Consider the following 17,586-nt stretch of genomic DNA (forward strand, 5'->3'; position numbering starts at 1 on the left):
TAAATATCTTGTGCAAATGGTTACGAAACTTGTCTTTATGAGATGATTTACAGAGCATTTAAGGAGATGCAGATATTGTGAAATATCTTGCTGGCAAACTAAAGAAATCCCTAGAGCTTGTCTGCTCTTCATAGAAGTAGAAAATCTAGCAGCTGTTTGACACAGAATTTAAGTAAAACAAAAAATAGAATAGATTAATATTTCAGATGCCTTTAGTATTTCTTTAGACTTGTTTGTTTGCTTTGTTTTGGTTTTAGGCTTAATAGTTTTGGGGTCTGTATAAAAACCCAAAGTAAACCTTCACTTTCATTTAAATTTACAAATCTGACACTTTCGGATCAAGGGAACACAAAAATTGTTACACTCAAGTTCGCTAAATCCTGGGTTCTCCTTCCGCAGATACTTTAAACAGAAGGTGTCAGATCACTCTTCTGAGCAGGTCTTTTTTCTGATATTATGAAAGTAAATTTACAATATATAACAAGCATCTACTGACTTTAGCAGAGAAGTGTGTTTTCCCCCATCGGAGGTAGTGCTTCCAGGTTAGCTGCTAGGTCAGGTTAGAGAAAGGTCTAGGAAGTTCATGAGAAAGTCAAAATCAAAAAAACAAGCACTACTTCTAAGCACGTGGACAAACTATTAGAGGAAATGAAGTTCCCAGCCTCTTGCTGTCCTAAAATTAAGACCAGCTGACTGGCTGGGACCTGTACTTCAGCCTGGCAAAATGCTGTATGTGCTGGTAGGGAGTTTGGAGGGACGCAGCATTCCTCAAGGTGTTGGAGATGGCCTGTAGTTTCTGCTCAGGGGTGATGGAGAAGGAGCCTTTTGTGCCATTCCGTTTCCTTGTTCATGCATTTGTCAGCTCAGCACAGTGTTGCTTGGCAGCGTGCCCACATACCCTGGGAGAACTTGGAGAGGCAGCCTTGGGCAGAAATATTTCTCTACTGCCTTTTACTCCTTCAGGGACAAAGGCTTGTGTCCTGAGGAGCCCATAAGGCTGTGGTTTGTTTTTTCCACTAGCTAGCAACTTGAAATGCATAAATTATATGGGCTGAATATTGCTAGGATTGAAACATTTTTACTGTGTTATAGGGAGGTGGACTTGATGATGCTTACGGGTCCCTTCCAACTTGTGCATTTGATGATTCTGTGAAATGCAATATGTCTGCTGGGGTGAAGGGCTAGTCAGCAAGTTTTTTACCTCTGCTGAGCTGCAGAGGCAAAGAAATAGTGACTACAGAATTATGTAGAAGTGTATCTGTAGTGTATCTGAGCAGCAACACGGTAGCAGTTGGGCTATTACAGACTTACTAGAAAACAAATAAAGTAATTCCATATTATTTATTCAATAATATATATATTATGCCATATTATATATATTTGACACTTAGAACTATTGGTCTGTTTACAATTCTAAGACATCTATTAGAGTAAACGTTTGTGTTTTCTTGTGGTGCAAGAGGGAAATGAAGAAACAAATGCTCATAGAGTGAGACCTTGGAAAAAAGATTGTTTTGAACTCTCAGAGTAATTTAACAACTGAGACTTCACGAAGTGAAGTAGCAAATGCCGAACTACAGGCTCACAGGAGTTAGTGGGTGTGGGTTTGTGGTTTATGTTACAGAAGAAGTTAGACCGCAGATGACCAGAATGATCCTTCTTGGCACTGCAGCTGACCAGTGATGCGTCCCGAGCATCCCACAGCATTATGGTGTGTTTTTTCCACTAGCTAGACTGCAGGTGTTTGAGGTTGTACAACAAGGAGTATAAGGGAATGGAAAGCAAAAGGGAAAAGTGTTTGGGATATATTTCTGCAGCTGGGCTGCTTGCAGGGAATCAGCTCTGCAGTGGGATGGCTCTGGCTGAAGCAATGAGTATTCAAGGCATGGTGGTCTTGCCTTGATCATCCAGACACCCTTGATACTTAAGTCATGTTCCCTGGTTAGGATTTCCCCATGTTTGGAGATGTTATAATGTCTGCTGATGTCTGCCAGTTAAATTAGGATAGCTGTAAGGCCAAGTCTCTAACAGGGAAAGCTTTTAGACAAAACCTGGTTTGATCTGATCTGTAAAGTAACACAAAACAGAAAAATAAACAGCCATTTTAGAGAATCTCCTAGCCTTTGAGGCAGAGATGTGTTTAAAAGAGTAACTCCTCAGATTAACTTTTTTTCCTCTGAAATTTGCTTCTTATGGGATTCATTAGTTAAAACAGGGGTAGCCCAGTGTAACAGAGTTCACCTCCTATGAGTCAGACTGAAGTCTAGCTACTATTTTTTGGCTACCTTTATATAGCATGCCTGTGTTTGTCATCACTCCTTTTCATTTTCTAATGTCAGGATGAATCATTTTAGGAATGTTTATATCAGTTCTGTATGAAATCAGACAAGCTACAACTTACTGAGCTTCCGAGGTTCACATTTTCTCATCAGTTGACAAAGTTGAAAATCTTTTATTTTTATTTTTCACCCCCCCTCTGTGGGAGGGGAAATAAGTTGGTTGTGTTTAGTTCTTTTTTCCCCCCAAAATTCTGCCTCTTTCTCAAACATGCTGAATCTTTAATGTGTTTCTCTTGATCTGTGCAAGGGTTTGTCTCAGTCTGGAGCAATGATGGGCTGATGAAATGGGGTTCGCGGTGCAGCTGGTTCACCCTGGCAGGCAGGCAGGCAGAGGCACGGAAGCAGATCAGGGGCTCAGCAGTGTTTATAGTCCCTGCCAGGATATCTTCAAATCCATATTAGGATCATGTCATGGCTTTCCCCCAAAGTGGAAGCCTTCTCTGGAGGAGTTATCCTTTATTTAAACAAACTCTGCAGAAAGCTTTTTAGTTTCCAAAATCAGACAAAGATGAGGTTTCACTTTGTTCTTCCAGCACAGATCTTTGTAACTCCGGGCACTGTTCAGGCCACCTTCTGCAGCACCAGACGCAGAAGCTGGTGTTTACTGTGGTGCATCAGCTTGAGAGCAGTATCTCCACAGGAACTTGTAAGAAGCTTTACTGGCAGAGCCACATGGGGTACATAACATGGGTGTCCCTTTCATCTACTTTCTTCTGATAATAGATATTCTGCAGTGTTACCGTGGTGTATGCATCAGTGCACCTGTGACAGTGCTGTAATCAAAACCTAACATCGCTCTAAAGAGCCTGTACAATTCTTACGGTAAAGATGTACAAAAGAACTGGAAACTTTAATGAATTAACCTATTTTCTTGCTAGTTTGCTGTTGACTCACCCCAAGACCCTGTGCCCCAAGGTCCCAAAAGAGTATTGTACAAGATTTCAGCAGTATTTAATAATATTAAAATGATTTCAATAAGGTTTCTCCTGTTTCTTGTTCTGGGAAGAATTCTTGGCTGGGAGTAGATACCAGTGATGTTAAATATTTGGGATATTCTAAGCTAGAAACACAGATGGTGATAACATAGTTTCCATTTGCTATATGTTGTGCTCTCATACACACGTATTTCTCTACTTCTCATCACCTCCAGTAGATTTTTATACCAGTATGAAGTGGGTGTAAATTATTACCACTATGATTTAACAGTAATTAGTTCACTCACTTCGGGTTCATATAAAAGCAAGGCATAGAGGACAACTGAGTATCATGTTCACGATGTAAAACTGATAAATAAAAACATTTCAAGTATGTATTAGTCTAGTAGTGCATTAAACATTAATTAAGATTATTAAAAATCATCATCTGTATTTTATCTCAGCATAGAGATAAATAGTAGACCTGCAGCTACTTGTGAGTGCAATTAATTTGGTGGTTTATAAGCATAAAGTTCTCCAGGGATTGTTGCAAATTCCCGATGCGATAATTTGCATTTGTATTTCAAATTAGCTTGGGAAAAAATGAAAAAAAAATATGGAAAGGTGTTTTTTCATCAAGATGTAGAATATTCTGTATTCCATAAGTTTTATCCACATACAAAATACTATTTTCACTGCTTTTAATGTGAAAATACATACAAAAATAAAATAAAAATAAACATTATAAACATGCCACATGTGATTAACAACTCTGAGGATACCTACCAACTTTGCAATGCTGAGAACATAGTTTGGTTGCTCCGGGGGTGTAAATCTGCACAGCTGTATTAAATTTAACAAATTCCTTTGGTTTTCAATTGTTTTTGGAGGATGGCCAAACGCTGGCAGATAACATGATTAGCATAGACGTTCCTACCTGTAAAGTCTTTCACTTTCTAAAGGTATGGATAGCTTGAGGTTAGAATAAGATTAACATAGCTTCACTTAATTACACTATCTGCCAGAACTAATTTGTGTACTGTAGCATTTTAATCGAATGAGTATGGCAAATGGGGTTCATTTAACTCTTCAAAATGCAGAAAGAATTACTGAATTACTCTTGGGCAGTGTACTGGGCAGTAAGGAAGAAATAAGGGGCTGCATGCAGCTCTTGCCCCAGTACAGTTGATTGATAGTCACTGGCTTGTTTCTTTGGGCTCTCAGGTTAAAAGGAACAGGGGGAAATCCAAGTACTATTTGCCAAAACACATCTTAAAAACAATTTTAATTGTTTTTGTTCGTAACTGCAGAGACAACATCATGACTTGCTGAGGTCTTTGAGACTTTGATACGCCTTTATTTGGCCAAGGCTCGTGTGCTTGTTCTCTTGATTTCCAATTCAAGAGGGTGCTTCAGCTTGTGCTTGTCTTCATAGAACATAAATAGATGTCAGTTTAAATGTGTGTATGAGCCGACTGTAATAAGGATCTTGAAGCAGTGTTTAGCTGTGCAGTGTTTTAAAGATGACATATGGCAAATGAAAAGTAAAATAGGTGATCAGAGACTTAGATATGTAAAATGGACAAGATAATAATTCACAAGGTTTTTGATGCTGTTTCTCATAAAATCCTCACAGAGAAATTGATGAAGTGAGGAATAGATGTATGGGCAGGGAGGTAGGTAGAAAATTGGCTGAACTGCTGGGCTGAAAGGATTGTGAGCACGAAGTCCAGCTGGGGACCAGTGAGTAGTGGTGTACCTCAGGGGTCAATACTGGTTTGCAAATGAAACAAAATTGGGAAGATTGGTTGATACACTAGGTGGTTGTGCTGCCATGTGAGGGACCTTGAGAGGCTGGAAAATTGGCTGACAGTAACCTCATGAAGATCATGAAAGGGAATTGCTAAATCCTGCCTCTGATGAGGAATAACCCCAGGTATAGTACATTATGGGAACTGACTGGCTATAAAGCAGCTCAGCAGAGAATGACCAGGGGGTTCTGGTGACCACTGGGTTGGCCATGAGCCAGCAATATGCCCTTGTAGCAAAGAAGGCCAACAACCTCCTGGGCTGTATTAGGCAGAGCATTGCCAGCAGGTTGTCAGAGGTGACCCTTCTCAGCTCAGCACTGGTGAGATATATCTGGAGCTCTGTGTCCAGTTCTGGACTCCCCAGTATAAGAGAAACATGGGATAGGAGACATAGGACATAGTAAAAGAGAGACAAGGGTCAAGAGAGACAATAGGATTGGAGCAGAAAGGGCCATGAAGGTGATTAAGGAACTGGAACATCTCTTATATGGGGAGAGGCTGAGAGATCTGGAGCTGATGAAGGAATGAAGAAAACAGAGCCAGACTTCGCAGTGGCATCCAGTGACAGGACAACACAAACTAAAATACAGGAGGCGTATCATGTACATAACATGCTATAGTCTTATATCTGAACATAAGAAAAAACTTGCTTTTTTCTGAGAGAGTGGCACAGGTTGCCCAGAGAGGCTGTGGACTCTCCATCCTTGGAGATACTCGAAGCGCAACTGGACACTGATCTGGGCCACCTGCTCTTGCAGACCCTGCTTGAGCAGGAGGTTTGAAATAGCTAGGCTCCAGAGGCACTTTCTAGTCTCAGCTATCCTACAATTCCATGATTTCATGAAGAAGGTTAAATATATGAGGATATTTTCATTGCACTTCATTACACATGCCCAGCGGTCTGTTAATAACATAGGAAAGTTTACCCACTTTCATGTTTTAACTTCAGAAAAACTGTCTTTGAATATCTTCTTAAGCTTCGGGAGTATATTCTCTAACAGTCTGGAAAGGCCACAATTTGGGGACTTAATTGTCCCTGAGATGAGAGAGGTAAAATAAGTGTTCTGTAAAGTAAAAACATGAATACAATTTTCAGAGTTAAAATTACAGGTCCATAGGAAAGATTTAAGTCGGAAGAGGCCTCTGGAGATCATCTGGTCCAACCTTCTGGTGCAAGGGCCATAGATTAGGTTGTCCAGGGACCTGTGAAGCTGAATAAGCAAGAGAAATTGCACCATTTCTCTGGCTATCTATTCCATGGTGAAGAATATTTTTCTTATATTCAGATGAAATTTCCCCTGAAGCAACTTGTGCCCCTGGTCTCTTGTCCTCTCACCACGTATGGTGGTGAAGAAAGCACCTTTATCTTCTCTATAGCTATTTTTTACGTTTTGGAAGACAGTGATCTCTCTGAGCCTTCTCTTCTGTGGGCTACATAAGCACATTCCCTTTTTGACCTCTCTTTGTATGTCAGGTTCTCTAATCCTCTCGTTATCTTGGTGGCCCTTTACCAGACCATCTGTAATCTTTCTCTCTCTTGAACTGGGGGAAATTCACTCTGTGTAGCCTACGTGATGGGCACGTTTCTTCTGGTAAGATTTAGCAGCACAATAGGACTTTTCCAGAACTCTCTGAGGAACTCTCATGCCCAGTTATAGGTATCAAAATAGGCTTCCTAAACTCAAGAGAGAAATAAATCTCTTTCTTATTGGATAATTTTTCAAAGTAGTGCAGAAAGGAGTTAGTCACAAGGGTAATGTAAAGGATAACAGCTTTGAACCTATTCTGGCTGAAGACAAGGGGTGTTCTGCCATTAACTTTAATGGAAGGAGGGAATGACAGACAATTTTATAATGTGCTGAACTGGGACTGTGCATAGTTGGACTAAGAAAATCACTCAACCGCCTGTGAAACACAGAGACCCCTGGGACAGCCCAGGCTGAAAATTAAACTCTGCTAAAGGCTCTTACAGGTTGTCCCAGGAGAACAGATCTTTTTGCTACCAGTATGCAACTTTATAGCTGAAAGGCTGCTTGCGGACTTTTATACGGAGAATTGGTCTTGATATTTTTGTTGGAAGACATTGCAGCTAGCCATAGCAAATACTGGCCTCGTTGTGTGAGGTTTGCCTGCATCCCTCCCTTGATGCCATTTTTTTGAAAGCTAAGACTTGCTGAAATAATTCTGACTCTAAGTTTCTGTACCAAATTTTTATAGGAAAAGTTGAAAGATGACAAGGAATTAAATACGAGTCTGTCTAGTAATGAGTACTCTTAACAAGAATGCTCTTCCCCTTCAGGAAAATGGAGTGACTAGCCAGGGTATTGTATTCTCTGTTCTACATTTGCCAAGATGTAGAGAATACTAACCTTTTATCTGTGTCTGCTGCTAAATAAGGAACTGATAGGAACTAATCCTCAGCCCTGAGGCCAATGGTTTCCCACTCCATGACAGATTATCTTGGGAACACTAATGGCAATGGTCCAGAACAGAGCCAAGAAGTGTCCTCACAAGCATGGTGGATGATTATGTATTTCGTGCTTGGATTCACTACTTGGGACTCTTTTATTTATAATACAGATGTGTTCCTTGAATTAAGGCCTCTCCTCAGAATCCGTATTTGTCTGTAGCAGTAGAAAAAAATAGACAGGAGTGTCATCTGTTGGGTGTTGGGTTCATGATGGACCTTGGATTAATCATTAACAGGTTCGAAGAAAGGTGTCAAAACTCAGTAGTAGTATCTTCTATTACTACTGGTTGGTTTATACAAGGAAAGTGAAGAGTCTTTTTCTTGAGGAATAGTTGCTTGTCCTGTTTAAGTGTGAAATCATTTGGTGTACCTGCAAAAGCTGTCCAGACAGTGCATTTGAAATCTCCCTGCACCTAACAAGGAATGAAACTGAGGGGGCTCCTTAGACCTTTGACTTGGCTTTAGTGGAGGTTTTTAGACACCATGGTGTGGATAAGACTGTAAATAACATCATTCCCGTGTTGATAGTCACAAGTAGCCCCACGGTGAGGGCATAGGTGCAGAGTGAGAACATGGTGGCTGCAAAGTGGTTTTTATGATGTGCCATGCTTATCTGGCGTTTTCCCTTTGCAAACCCTAAGCTCTTGTGAAATGCAGCAAAATCTCAGTTTTTGTTTAGAAGAAATCAACAGTTGTGTGAGAATGATCAGCTTGAAAACATGTGCCCTGACATTCAAGAACCAGAAGTGTCTTAAATGCCTTGATTTAGGAGCAATAGGGCAGTTCTCGATTTTGGATGATAGTGTCAACAGCAGAGGGAGTATTTCTGTACTGTTGTATCCTCAGTTAGTATCACTGCTTAGTGAAGAAGCTGTTCCAAATCACACTGCCAGACAAGGCCATCCCAGACTCCTCTGCGACCAGGAGAAAGGGTTAAGGCTGAGTGGAGACTAGCCATGCTCACCTTCCTGAACTGTACTGATGCTAGACTTGCTTTTTAAGGGGTACAGCTTCTGATACGGCTGCTCAGGAATGACCTTTTTACGCCAGGTTCTGTCTTAACAACTGTACTTTTAATGTATTTTGTTATTTTCTTGTTACTCAGAAGTGGTCCTTAATATATTTAATATTTTTAGTGCCCTACAGATACCAAAGCAACGTTTGGGGTCCACCTTAAAGTAGTAGGAGACTGGACAGGTATGTAGAAACATAATTCCTTTTCAGAGACAAATACCTTTACTTGAACTGTCATCCCTTTCTGGCTTCAGCATGATTGTACCTTGTCATGGTTTAACCCCAGCCAGCAACCAAGCACCACAACAGCCACTTGCTCACTCACCCCTGGTGGGACAGGGGAGAGAATCAAAAGAGGAAAAGTGAGAAAACTCCTTGGCTGAGATAAAAACAGTTTAAAAGGTAAAGCAGAAGCCACACATGCAAGCGAAGCAAAACAAGGAATTCATTCACTCCTTCCCATGGGCAGGCGGGTGTTCAGCCATCCCCAGGAAAGCAGGGCTCCATCATGCATAGCAGTTACTTGGTAAGACAAATGCCATCTTTCTGAATGTCCCCCCTTCCTTCTTCTTCTCCCAGCTTTTTTCTATGCTGACGATGACGTCATGTGATGTGGGATATCCCTTGGGTCAGTTGGGGTCAGCTGACCCCGCTGTGTCCCCTCCCAGCTCCTTGTGCACCCCCAGCCCCTCGCTGGCAGGGCTGTCTGAGGAGCAGACCAGGCCTTGACTCTGTGTAAGCCCTGCTCAGCAGTAACGGGAACATCCCTGTGTTATCAACGTTGTTTTCAGCACAAATCCAAAACACAGCCCCATACTAGCTACTCTGAAGAAATCTAAGTCTACCCCATCAAAACCAGCACAACCTTGATTTTGGTGTATTCTCACGAGAGATAGTTCATGCTTGTTTCCCCAAAGTTGTTTTTATTCCATTCTTGATGCAACCCCTGCTTTATTCAGATGTACATTTCTCCAGAAAACATGTTTTTCCGACTACTAACACATCTTCTTACTGCAATGTAATAGTTTTCAGTGTTCTCCATTTCTGTCTCTTTTTCTTATTTCTTGGCAGCCTGCTGCCCCATGTGCAGTGGAGTGCCTCTGTGCGTAGTAGTGTCTGCAGAAATGCTGAAATGTGCAGCTCCCAGATAAGCAGATTTTGATGCCAGCTATTTGGATGGCTGCCAGGTTAATTAATGCCTATGTTACACTGAGATTACAGGTTGCTTTCATGTTCTTCCATGCTCTTCCATTGCTCTTTGAATGTCCTCCAGACCAGGGGTGTAAGCCAGGATTCCCCGCAGAGGAGAATGGTAATTTGCTGGTTCCTGTGACAGTTGTATACTCAAGCGATAGTTGTCATTATTCCTTGGCGGCTGACTTTCTCCTTGCTTAGCATAGCATTTCCATGTAAGGAAGAGAAATACACAACACCATCTTGTTCATTTCATATGAAGAAACGTTTTCCATGTTAATTTGTATTGGCTTGTGTGTTTGTGGAACTGAGTCAAATGAGCTTCTTGACCTAAAAGGGATTAGACCAATTCAGGGAGAATAAATCCAGGAATATCTGTTGAACTTGTTGGTCCGGCTGCATACTTGGCTGTGGAAGTCACTGAAACTTTAATATTAAGGCAAAGACTAGGAGATCAATGCCATATGCACCTATGCCACATAATCACCCTGATTTTCTGTTCTGGCATGAAGTATAGGATGTTGGCCAGACAGAGGCAGATTAGGGGCCTAATTAGCCTCTGGTCTGCCCCGGGATGATGGCTCTTCTGCGTTAAGCATTGTCCTACCTGGGAGAGGGCAGTAGGCTATTGGGACAAGTGGGGTGGAGGATTATGAGCTAAATGAGTTTTCCAAAAGAAGTGACATCTTTGAAGTCTTCTGATTGCCTCTGTAGTGTGAATAGCTTTCTGTTAGCATTTAAATGTTATTCTCCCAACTCAGTACCTATATTCACCATTGAGAGGCAGGTCTGCCTAGGTAGGACTGTATGAGATTCAGGATGCTGTCACATTACAGAGACCATTTCTTATATTAGTTTTGCTAAACAGGGATATCTCTCCTGGGGTCAAATGTGCTGTCGAGAAGCAGGCAGTTTACCCAACCCTTTATGCTGCATCTGTACCATGAAGCTCTGTTCTCGTATGGTCCCTTAAGCCCTGTGACAATTAATGGTCTCTAATCCGCTGACTGTTTGAGGAAGGATTATTACATTTGCCACGTTCCTTATAATCTTTCTTAAACGTGCTCTAATGGCCACTTCTGCAGACATGATACTGAACTGGAGGAGTTTTTATGCCATGTGCTGTCATTTGCGCTCTTCTCATGACCTATTCTCTCAGCCTTTATCCTCTTTATTCAAATTCTCTTTTGTATCACGTTTTCACATTCCTGACAGTTTATGCCTGACACCAAAGAAAGTTGACAATTTATTTCAGAGAACTCAATTACAAGCCTAAATTAAAAGGATATGAGAAGAGTGCAGATATGCTGTGAAATGCAGCAAAGAACTGGTTAGTGTGAGACATTTCTCCTCTTGCTGGCTTCAGCTTCTGCTGCCTGCACCTGGGAGATGTGGTGAAGGAACAATTTCCTGCCATTCGCTGTAAGGACTTGAGTGGGGATACACGCTGGAGGCAAACCAATTCTGCAGGTTATGTTCCAGGTCAAGTCTCTGACACTGAGTCTTATGCTGTGAAAATTTAATAAAATACCTCATGGCCTTAGTGACTTTGTTTTGTAGGTTGCATGTCACAAGAAAAGGTAAGGGATGATAGGTAAGGGATGATAGACTTATCAGCTCCTGATAATGGAGCTGAGTATAATAATAATACTGTTAATGGGAAGTAATTTATTGTCCAGATCCCAGTGCATATCGTTTTAGATATCCAATAGAAGAAGCCACAAGAAGCGGCTTCTGAAAAAGACAGTCACTCTAGAAATAATTTTTTGCATAGGAGCAGATATTTTTTAGAAGATGGAGACTCCCTTTTTACATAGAGTCCCATGGAGAGGACAAGGGGGAATGGACACAGATTGCTCTTGGGGAGATTCCGATTGGACATGGGAGGGAAATTTTTCACAGTGAGGACAGTCACCATTGGAATAATCTCCCCAGGGAAGTGGCTGACTCGGCCACACTGGACACCTTCAAGAGTCGTCTGGACAGGGTGCTGGGACATCTTGTCTAGACTGTGCTCTTCCTAGAAAGGTTGGATTAGATGATCCCTGAGGTCCCTTCCAACCTGGGATTCTGTGATTCTGTGAGATATTTAGTAGATTTTCAGGCAATAGTGCTATTGTTTCTTAAAGCAAGGATTTGAATAGTGAAAAACATAGGACAGAAAAAGTAGGGAAGAGAGGAAGAAACCTCAGAAAGGGTAGCTCTGAGACCCTGGCAACCCAAATGGTTATCCAGGCCCTAAGTGATGTATTTCTTGCTCCATTGAAATCAAATGGTGCTATCTCAGCTTAGAAGAGCTGAGAATCTGCCGTTCTCAGAAGTAGATTTGGATAAAGACACAGCATTTCCCCCCATTATGTAGGCAGCAGCATTCTTTAGGTAAATTACCAATACAAATCTGAGCTTTTTCATTTCTCATTTGTGCTATGGTGGTATTAGTAACTGTATTGTGCTTTGCTTTCATGTTCATCACAGAAAACAGAGACACACAGGCACTGGTATTGCTGTAATTTGCCCTCAGATGCCTGTGTAGCAGATAGTTTCACCTGAAATACTTCCCATGGCTCCCTTTGTAGACCTCTGACCTGTCTATGTGTCTAGTTTAGGATGAGGTGATCCAGTCCCCAAGCATGCCTTTTTCTCTTCATTCATTTTAAAGGGAGTCTAGATATATGCATCACTACCTCAGGGGTAGTTAGGTTAGTTAACTGACAATTAGTTGTGATTTTTCCCATGTAAATGTTCCTAACATGATTTTTCCATCTTCTGCCATGTGCACTGGGTATTGTGAATATTGGAACAGCTATTATAGACCTCCCTAAAGAATGGTTTTGTGATAATGTAATTGCTATCCTTGTGCTGACGTGTGACTACTTAAGTCAGCACCTGTTGTATTAACAAAATGTTTGTGGCATTGTGGTGGCTCGTACTATTAATGCAATTATTTTGTCATATTACAGAGGTGAAACCTGTGGCTGTAGACCACAGCTTAGTTAGCCTGTCAGACCTTAGGCACCCAGTTGTGATGGGCTTACAGTGGCCGACCTGTGGTAACTGCAGATGTGAAGCCCTGCAGGTTGGGTTAGCCCCGTGGCTCAGAGCTAAGCCGGCGTGTCTTCCCCTGCAGCTGCCTGGCAGTTATTGCAGCTGCGCTGCTGGATGGCAACTTTAAGCCCTACGGTAATGCTGAAGTCCCTGTGATGGCTTGTGCACGGGTCAGAGCTGTGAGGTCCATGGATTAGATAATAAGCTGATCTTGTTACTAGCTTCCCCTCTAAGCACCTCTTTTATTCTGCTTCTCTCATATCTCTCTGGTTACCTATTTCTCCTTCAGCTTTGAAAAAATTGTTGGCTTAGTATTTACAGAAGGGTTTTTTGAAAGTTTTTTTGTCACACTTACTGTCTAGTTCGTCCTCAGTGTTGTCATCTCTCAGCCTTGTGCTTCCTCTGCCCTTGCTGCTGCTTCAAGTGCTACTGCTTGCTTAGTTTTAAAGCTGACATTTCATCTGGCACCTCTGGAGGAAAAAAGAGAGGCCATGGGCCATGCCTCGTGTCCAAGCACTTGACAGCAGTGAAAAAAACCACAGCAGTGTATCAAGACAATGTGTCTCATTCACTAGACAAACTTCAGGGTGCAAGACAGAAAGTGATATTGATGATGCTGAAATAACAGACTTCTGAAGCCATGCAGCGTGTTTTTGCGGAAAACAAACACACAGCACTCAGAGGTGTTAAGCTGAACTGCACGCCTTCAGGCAATAAAACATTGCTGTTATGTTGCAGTGTGTTGCTGGTACAAATTGATGTGGGACCGTGTTTAAAACACTGCTGCTGTTCTGCGCTCTACAGTAATTTTTATCTTGTAGTGGCTGCTGTGTAGTTGCGTATGATCCTAAAGATGTTTAGCAGGCCTGGCTACCATTCTGAGCAGCGTGGTATTTATGGTGGGGATGCCATAAGAGCACTTTAATACCACCCGTTGAACCTGAGACTTCTGTCCTATAGGTTACTAAATGGCATGGCAGCAGGAGGTGTTGATGTGTGCAGGAGCTCTGCAGCTGGAGCCAGAACAGACAGATCATGGGGTACTGATCTGCATCACCCTCGTAAACACAGAAATCAGAAAATGTCAGAAAATAGGTATCTTGCTTAATTCTTCCTGCTAGAGATGAGGATATACATGGTCACTAAGTCATTTTAGTACTGACTACCTTATTTTGAATCTGACATGGTATGATGTGAATTTTTGTCAGATATTGTCAGTCTTTTTTCTGGGAGGTCCAGGTTTGGAGCAGGAAGTTTCAGTGGGGGAAAATAAGAGACTTTTCAGTTAAAAACAACAATTTTCTAGAACATGGCAAATGTATAAAAGCATCTTGTTTAACTCCCTATGGACTAAAACCTGAGACAGAAGAGAGTACACAACTCAAATTTCTTATTTTTAAATAGACAAAAGTTTTAAGGCAGTTGTTTGGAGTCTGACTAAGGATTTTTTGCATACTTTCCAGAAGAAAATAAACATACCTTTTGAGTGGCTCTGAAGGTAGAATGATCTGAACTTGCTGGGCTGCAAGGGTTTGTCAAATTGTTTGGAGTATCTACATGGCCTTGTTAAGCCCTCGCAGCTCCTGGTTTAGAGAATGCCTGAAGCACCCCAGGGCTCACTACGCATTGCTGTGCTTAGCTGGAATTTATCAGCAAGCATAGGAGCTAGCAAGGAAGCAATGTTTTATTTTCAGTAACCCCGGGGACAGTTTCAGAGTTATTGAAGTAGTGGATCATTCAGTCAGTATCTGGTATATTCGTAGTAGGTCTTGACTGAGACTGGAGGAATGTGTGAAGCAGAAGATGGCAAAAAGGAATAAGACGACTACGAAGTCTGACCGCAGGATGTGACAAGGTTGTCCCAGGATCGCTATAACTGCTACTGAGTTTCTGTAAAAATATCTAGTCACTGGTGATGAACAGATGGTCAACTCTTTTGCTATTACCTCAAGCTCTGTTTGATTTGGGTCCTTTTCATTCCATAGTAACATGTATTTTGAGGTGTTCAGTTATTCCATGAGATTCCTGGCAGGGTGTAAGGGTGTTAATGGTGTGGTCCTGTCAGTTGTTCCAGCAAAATCAACATGTGGTTTTGGAAGCAGAAGACAGAGATGGGATAGACGTTATTTTCCCCTCTTAGATTTTATGACTACCGATTCTTATATTGTCAGTGAATGCTACTTACACTTCTGAGGAAGGTAGCGGAATTGAGTGCTAAAAATGCTTAACTGTGTTTATTTTTATATAATTTGACATTAGTAGTAAAAGTAATACTGTTACATTACTGGGAGTTTAAAATGCCTTAACAATATAATTAGCCAAAGTGTGCCGTAAGGAATACAGTTTTATTCTTCATTGCCATTAATGTTCATTAATTATTTTATTTATGACTGCAAAAAAGCTTGATAAAATACAAGATTAAGAGAACGGAGAAAAAGAACAACAGAGTAGTTTACTGGCTCAATGCTGAAAGCCATTTTGCTTTGACTAAAGAACTAATGCTGAAGGTGAACTCATCTGAATTTTTGGCTCCAGACCTGGACTGTTTTACATTAGCTGAACTCCAGCTGACTTAGTACCAAAAACAGTATAACTTGAGTCAACTCAGGTTTGAACAGTTAATGAGCTTTACCTCTACAGGGAAAAAAAGTTTGTAGGTGAGAAAGTTGCCTCGAAGGAAATTTTCTCCTGCTCTGAAGTCCTTTCTTCATGCATCCTGCTATTTGTAAACTTCCACCTTTTGCATATCCTAGGCTCTTTTCAGTCATGCAATGATTATAGGAAATGGCATGGCTGAATGATGTAAATTATTTTTATCCTTTGATATAATATGCCCAGGATGTGTGGATGTTGCTGTAGTGAAGAACTGATCGAAGAACACAAGGTTGAAGGATTCCTTGCCGTGCCTCGGATGTTTTAAGTACCCTTATGAACTACAGGAAGGAACCCTGTGGAGCACATTAACGTGTAGCAGCTTATGGGATCTAAATGAATGCAGTGAAAAAAACCAAAAAGCTACTCTCTACTTTGAAAATACAGTCACAAGATAGGAAAGCTCTACGGCATGTATTTGAGTCGGCTGCCAGGCAAATTTCTGGTTTTGTAATCACTATTTATAAGCTGTGTTTGCCTATTTAAGAAGGCAAAGTTGCTGTTCTGGAGTTGCCCGTGTTTCACTATTTTTCTGTTAATCTTTGCTTAGGGGTGCCTAGGGAAGTCCCATTCTCATGGTCATTTCTGTGCAGAGGTACACAGCTGCCTCAAGCAATGAATATACGAAGTCTGGCTGGACTTCATGGCTCCTTTGTGTGAGCACCTTTAACAAGCTCAGGTGTGTAACGGTTTCTAGAAAAACAGGAGAGTTCACATCAAAATGTCAGCTCTTCATGCATGCCTGCACGTCCCTGGGGGCAACAGTGGAGTCCCCTAGGTGCCACTCAAGTTCTCCTGAAGAATCCCTACCAAAATTCTTGTTTTGTTCCCAGTTCATTGAAACGTCTCCCTCAGGGTCAGAAGGAAAAAGCAGACGCACTTCAGACTTGGAATTATGAGTTACCACGTTTAACTAATACTTGCTAGTTAAAATATCTTAAAAGGAGATTTGAAAGGTTTCTTTTTGGGATCCTTTTCTAACAGATTGTGAAAATGCTGTAGTTAATTAGGAAAAATAGATTTCAAATTTGGAACATTAAAAAAATAGAAAAAACTTCTGTAGGACCTATTGATATTTATAACCTTTACGATCAGAAGGGACAGTTATCTTTACGCACTCCCAACTCCTGCGAGAGGCTTTAGAATTTTTTAGAGTAATTTCTACACAGAAGTTAACATAAGCCAAAACCAAAACTTGGAGTTGAAATAGTCTGCAGAGTTTTTAGCTTCAACCTTTGGATGTCCATGGGCTCTTTCTGTGCTGTTTGTGAAAATGAAGATCAAATTTGTCATGATGTCATAATTCAGTGCTTTTCTTGTTTTGGGTTTTTCTTTTCCTTTCCCCTTTCCTCCTCCGTTTCAGGGCAAGAACCACCACTGGAAAACGTGTGTGCTTTTCAGTTGTTGCCTCTGTGCAAATACTTAGAGAAAATGAGCATGGCACCTTTGAGCCTTCGGTTTGGTTGATCTGTTGTACTAAGTTCAAGTTTTTGAGACCTTGCATTTGTCTGGCTCTTTGCTTTCTGCACCCTCTCCACTTCTAACATCCCTTTTAAATACAGAAGTGGGCCTGCTTTTCAGTAGAGGTCTCATCATTGATTTTGGCTGTGATATGATTTAAAGTGTAGCTCTCTTTTGCCATAAAGACCACCAGCAGTGGTCGTTGCTGGGCTTTTCAGAAGACTACCTTGTATTGCTCCTTATTCCTTGGTCTTGCCTACCTGTCTGCTTATTTCTAGAGTTGCCTTGTCTAAGCTAGGATCGGAAGGAAGAGGGGCCGTCACTTGCTCAGAAGTTTTTCTGTGCTCAGCAGTTAAATCTGTGGGAGTTAATTAAAACTCCCACAACATTGCAAATGTCATCATGATCAAATAACATGGTCAAATGACATTTTCACCCTATTTATACGGCAAATATTTTATAGCTCCTTGTTGGCGTGATATTAGTATTGAAGTACTAGTTTGGGTTTCCCATCTCCTTTATTGCATTATTTTTTCTCCTTCATTCCATAAGTATATTTATCCCACTTTTCACCAGCTGCATGTCCTTCCCCCAACCTTCAGAATTCCTTGAAACAGCAACTTTCTGTTCCAAAACTTCTTTTTATTCCAAGATGAATTAAAATCAGTGCTGGCCTTGTTCATATG

General features: G+C 41.3%; 1 protein-coding gene across 4 annotated transcripts in view; it reads left to right on the forward strand.

Annotated features, from left to right (window-relative positions):
* Positions 1-17,586, forward strand: part of NOX4 (NADPH oxidase 4) — a 119,798-nt gene that overhangs the window by 42,838 nt on the left and 59,374 nt on the right. For all 4 annotated transcript variants that reach the window (XM_064441391.1, XM_064441392.1, XM_064441393.1 and 1 more), the window contains one exon: positions 8,671-8,731. In XM_064441391.1, the coding sequence (XP_064297461.1) occupies positions 8,671-8,731 (61 nt within the window). The remainder of the gene's footprint in view (positions 1-8,670; positions 8,732-17,586) is intronic.

Source organism: Phalacrocorax carbo, chromosome 1, assembly GCF_963921805.1.
Source record: "Phalacrocorax carbo chromosome 1, bPhaCar2.1, whole genome shotgun sequence".
NCBI classification, from domain to species: Eukaryota; Metazoa; Chordata; class Aves; order Suliformes; family Phalacrocoracidae; genus Phalacrocorax; species Phalacrocorax carbo.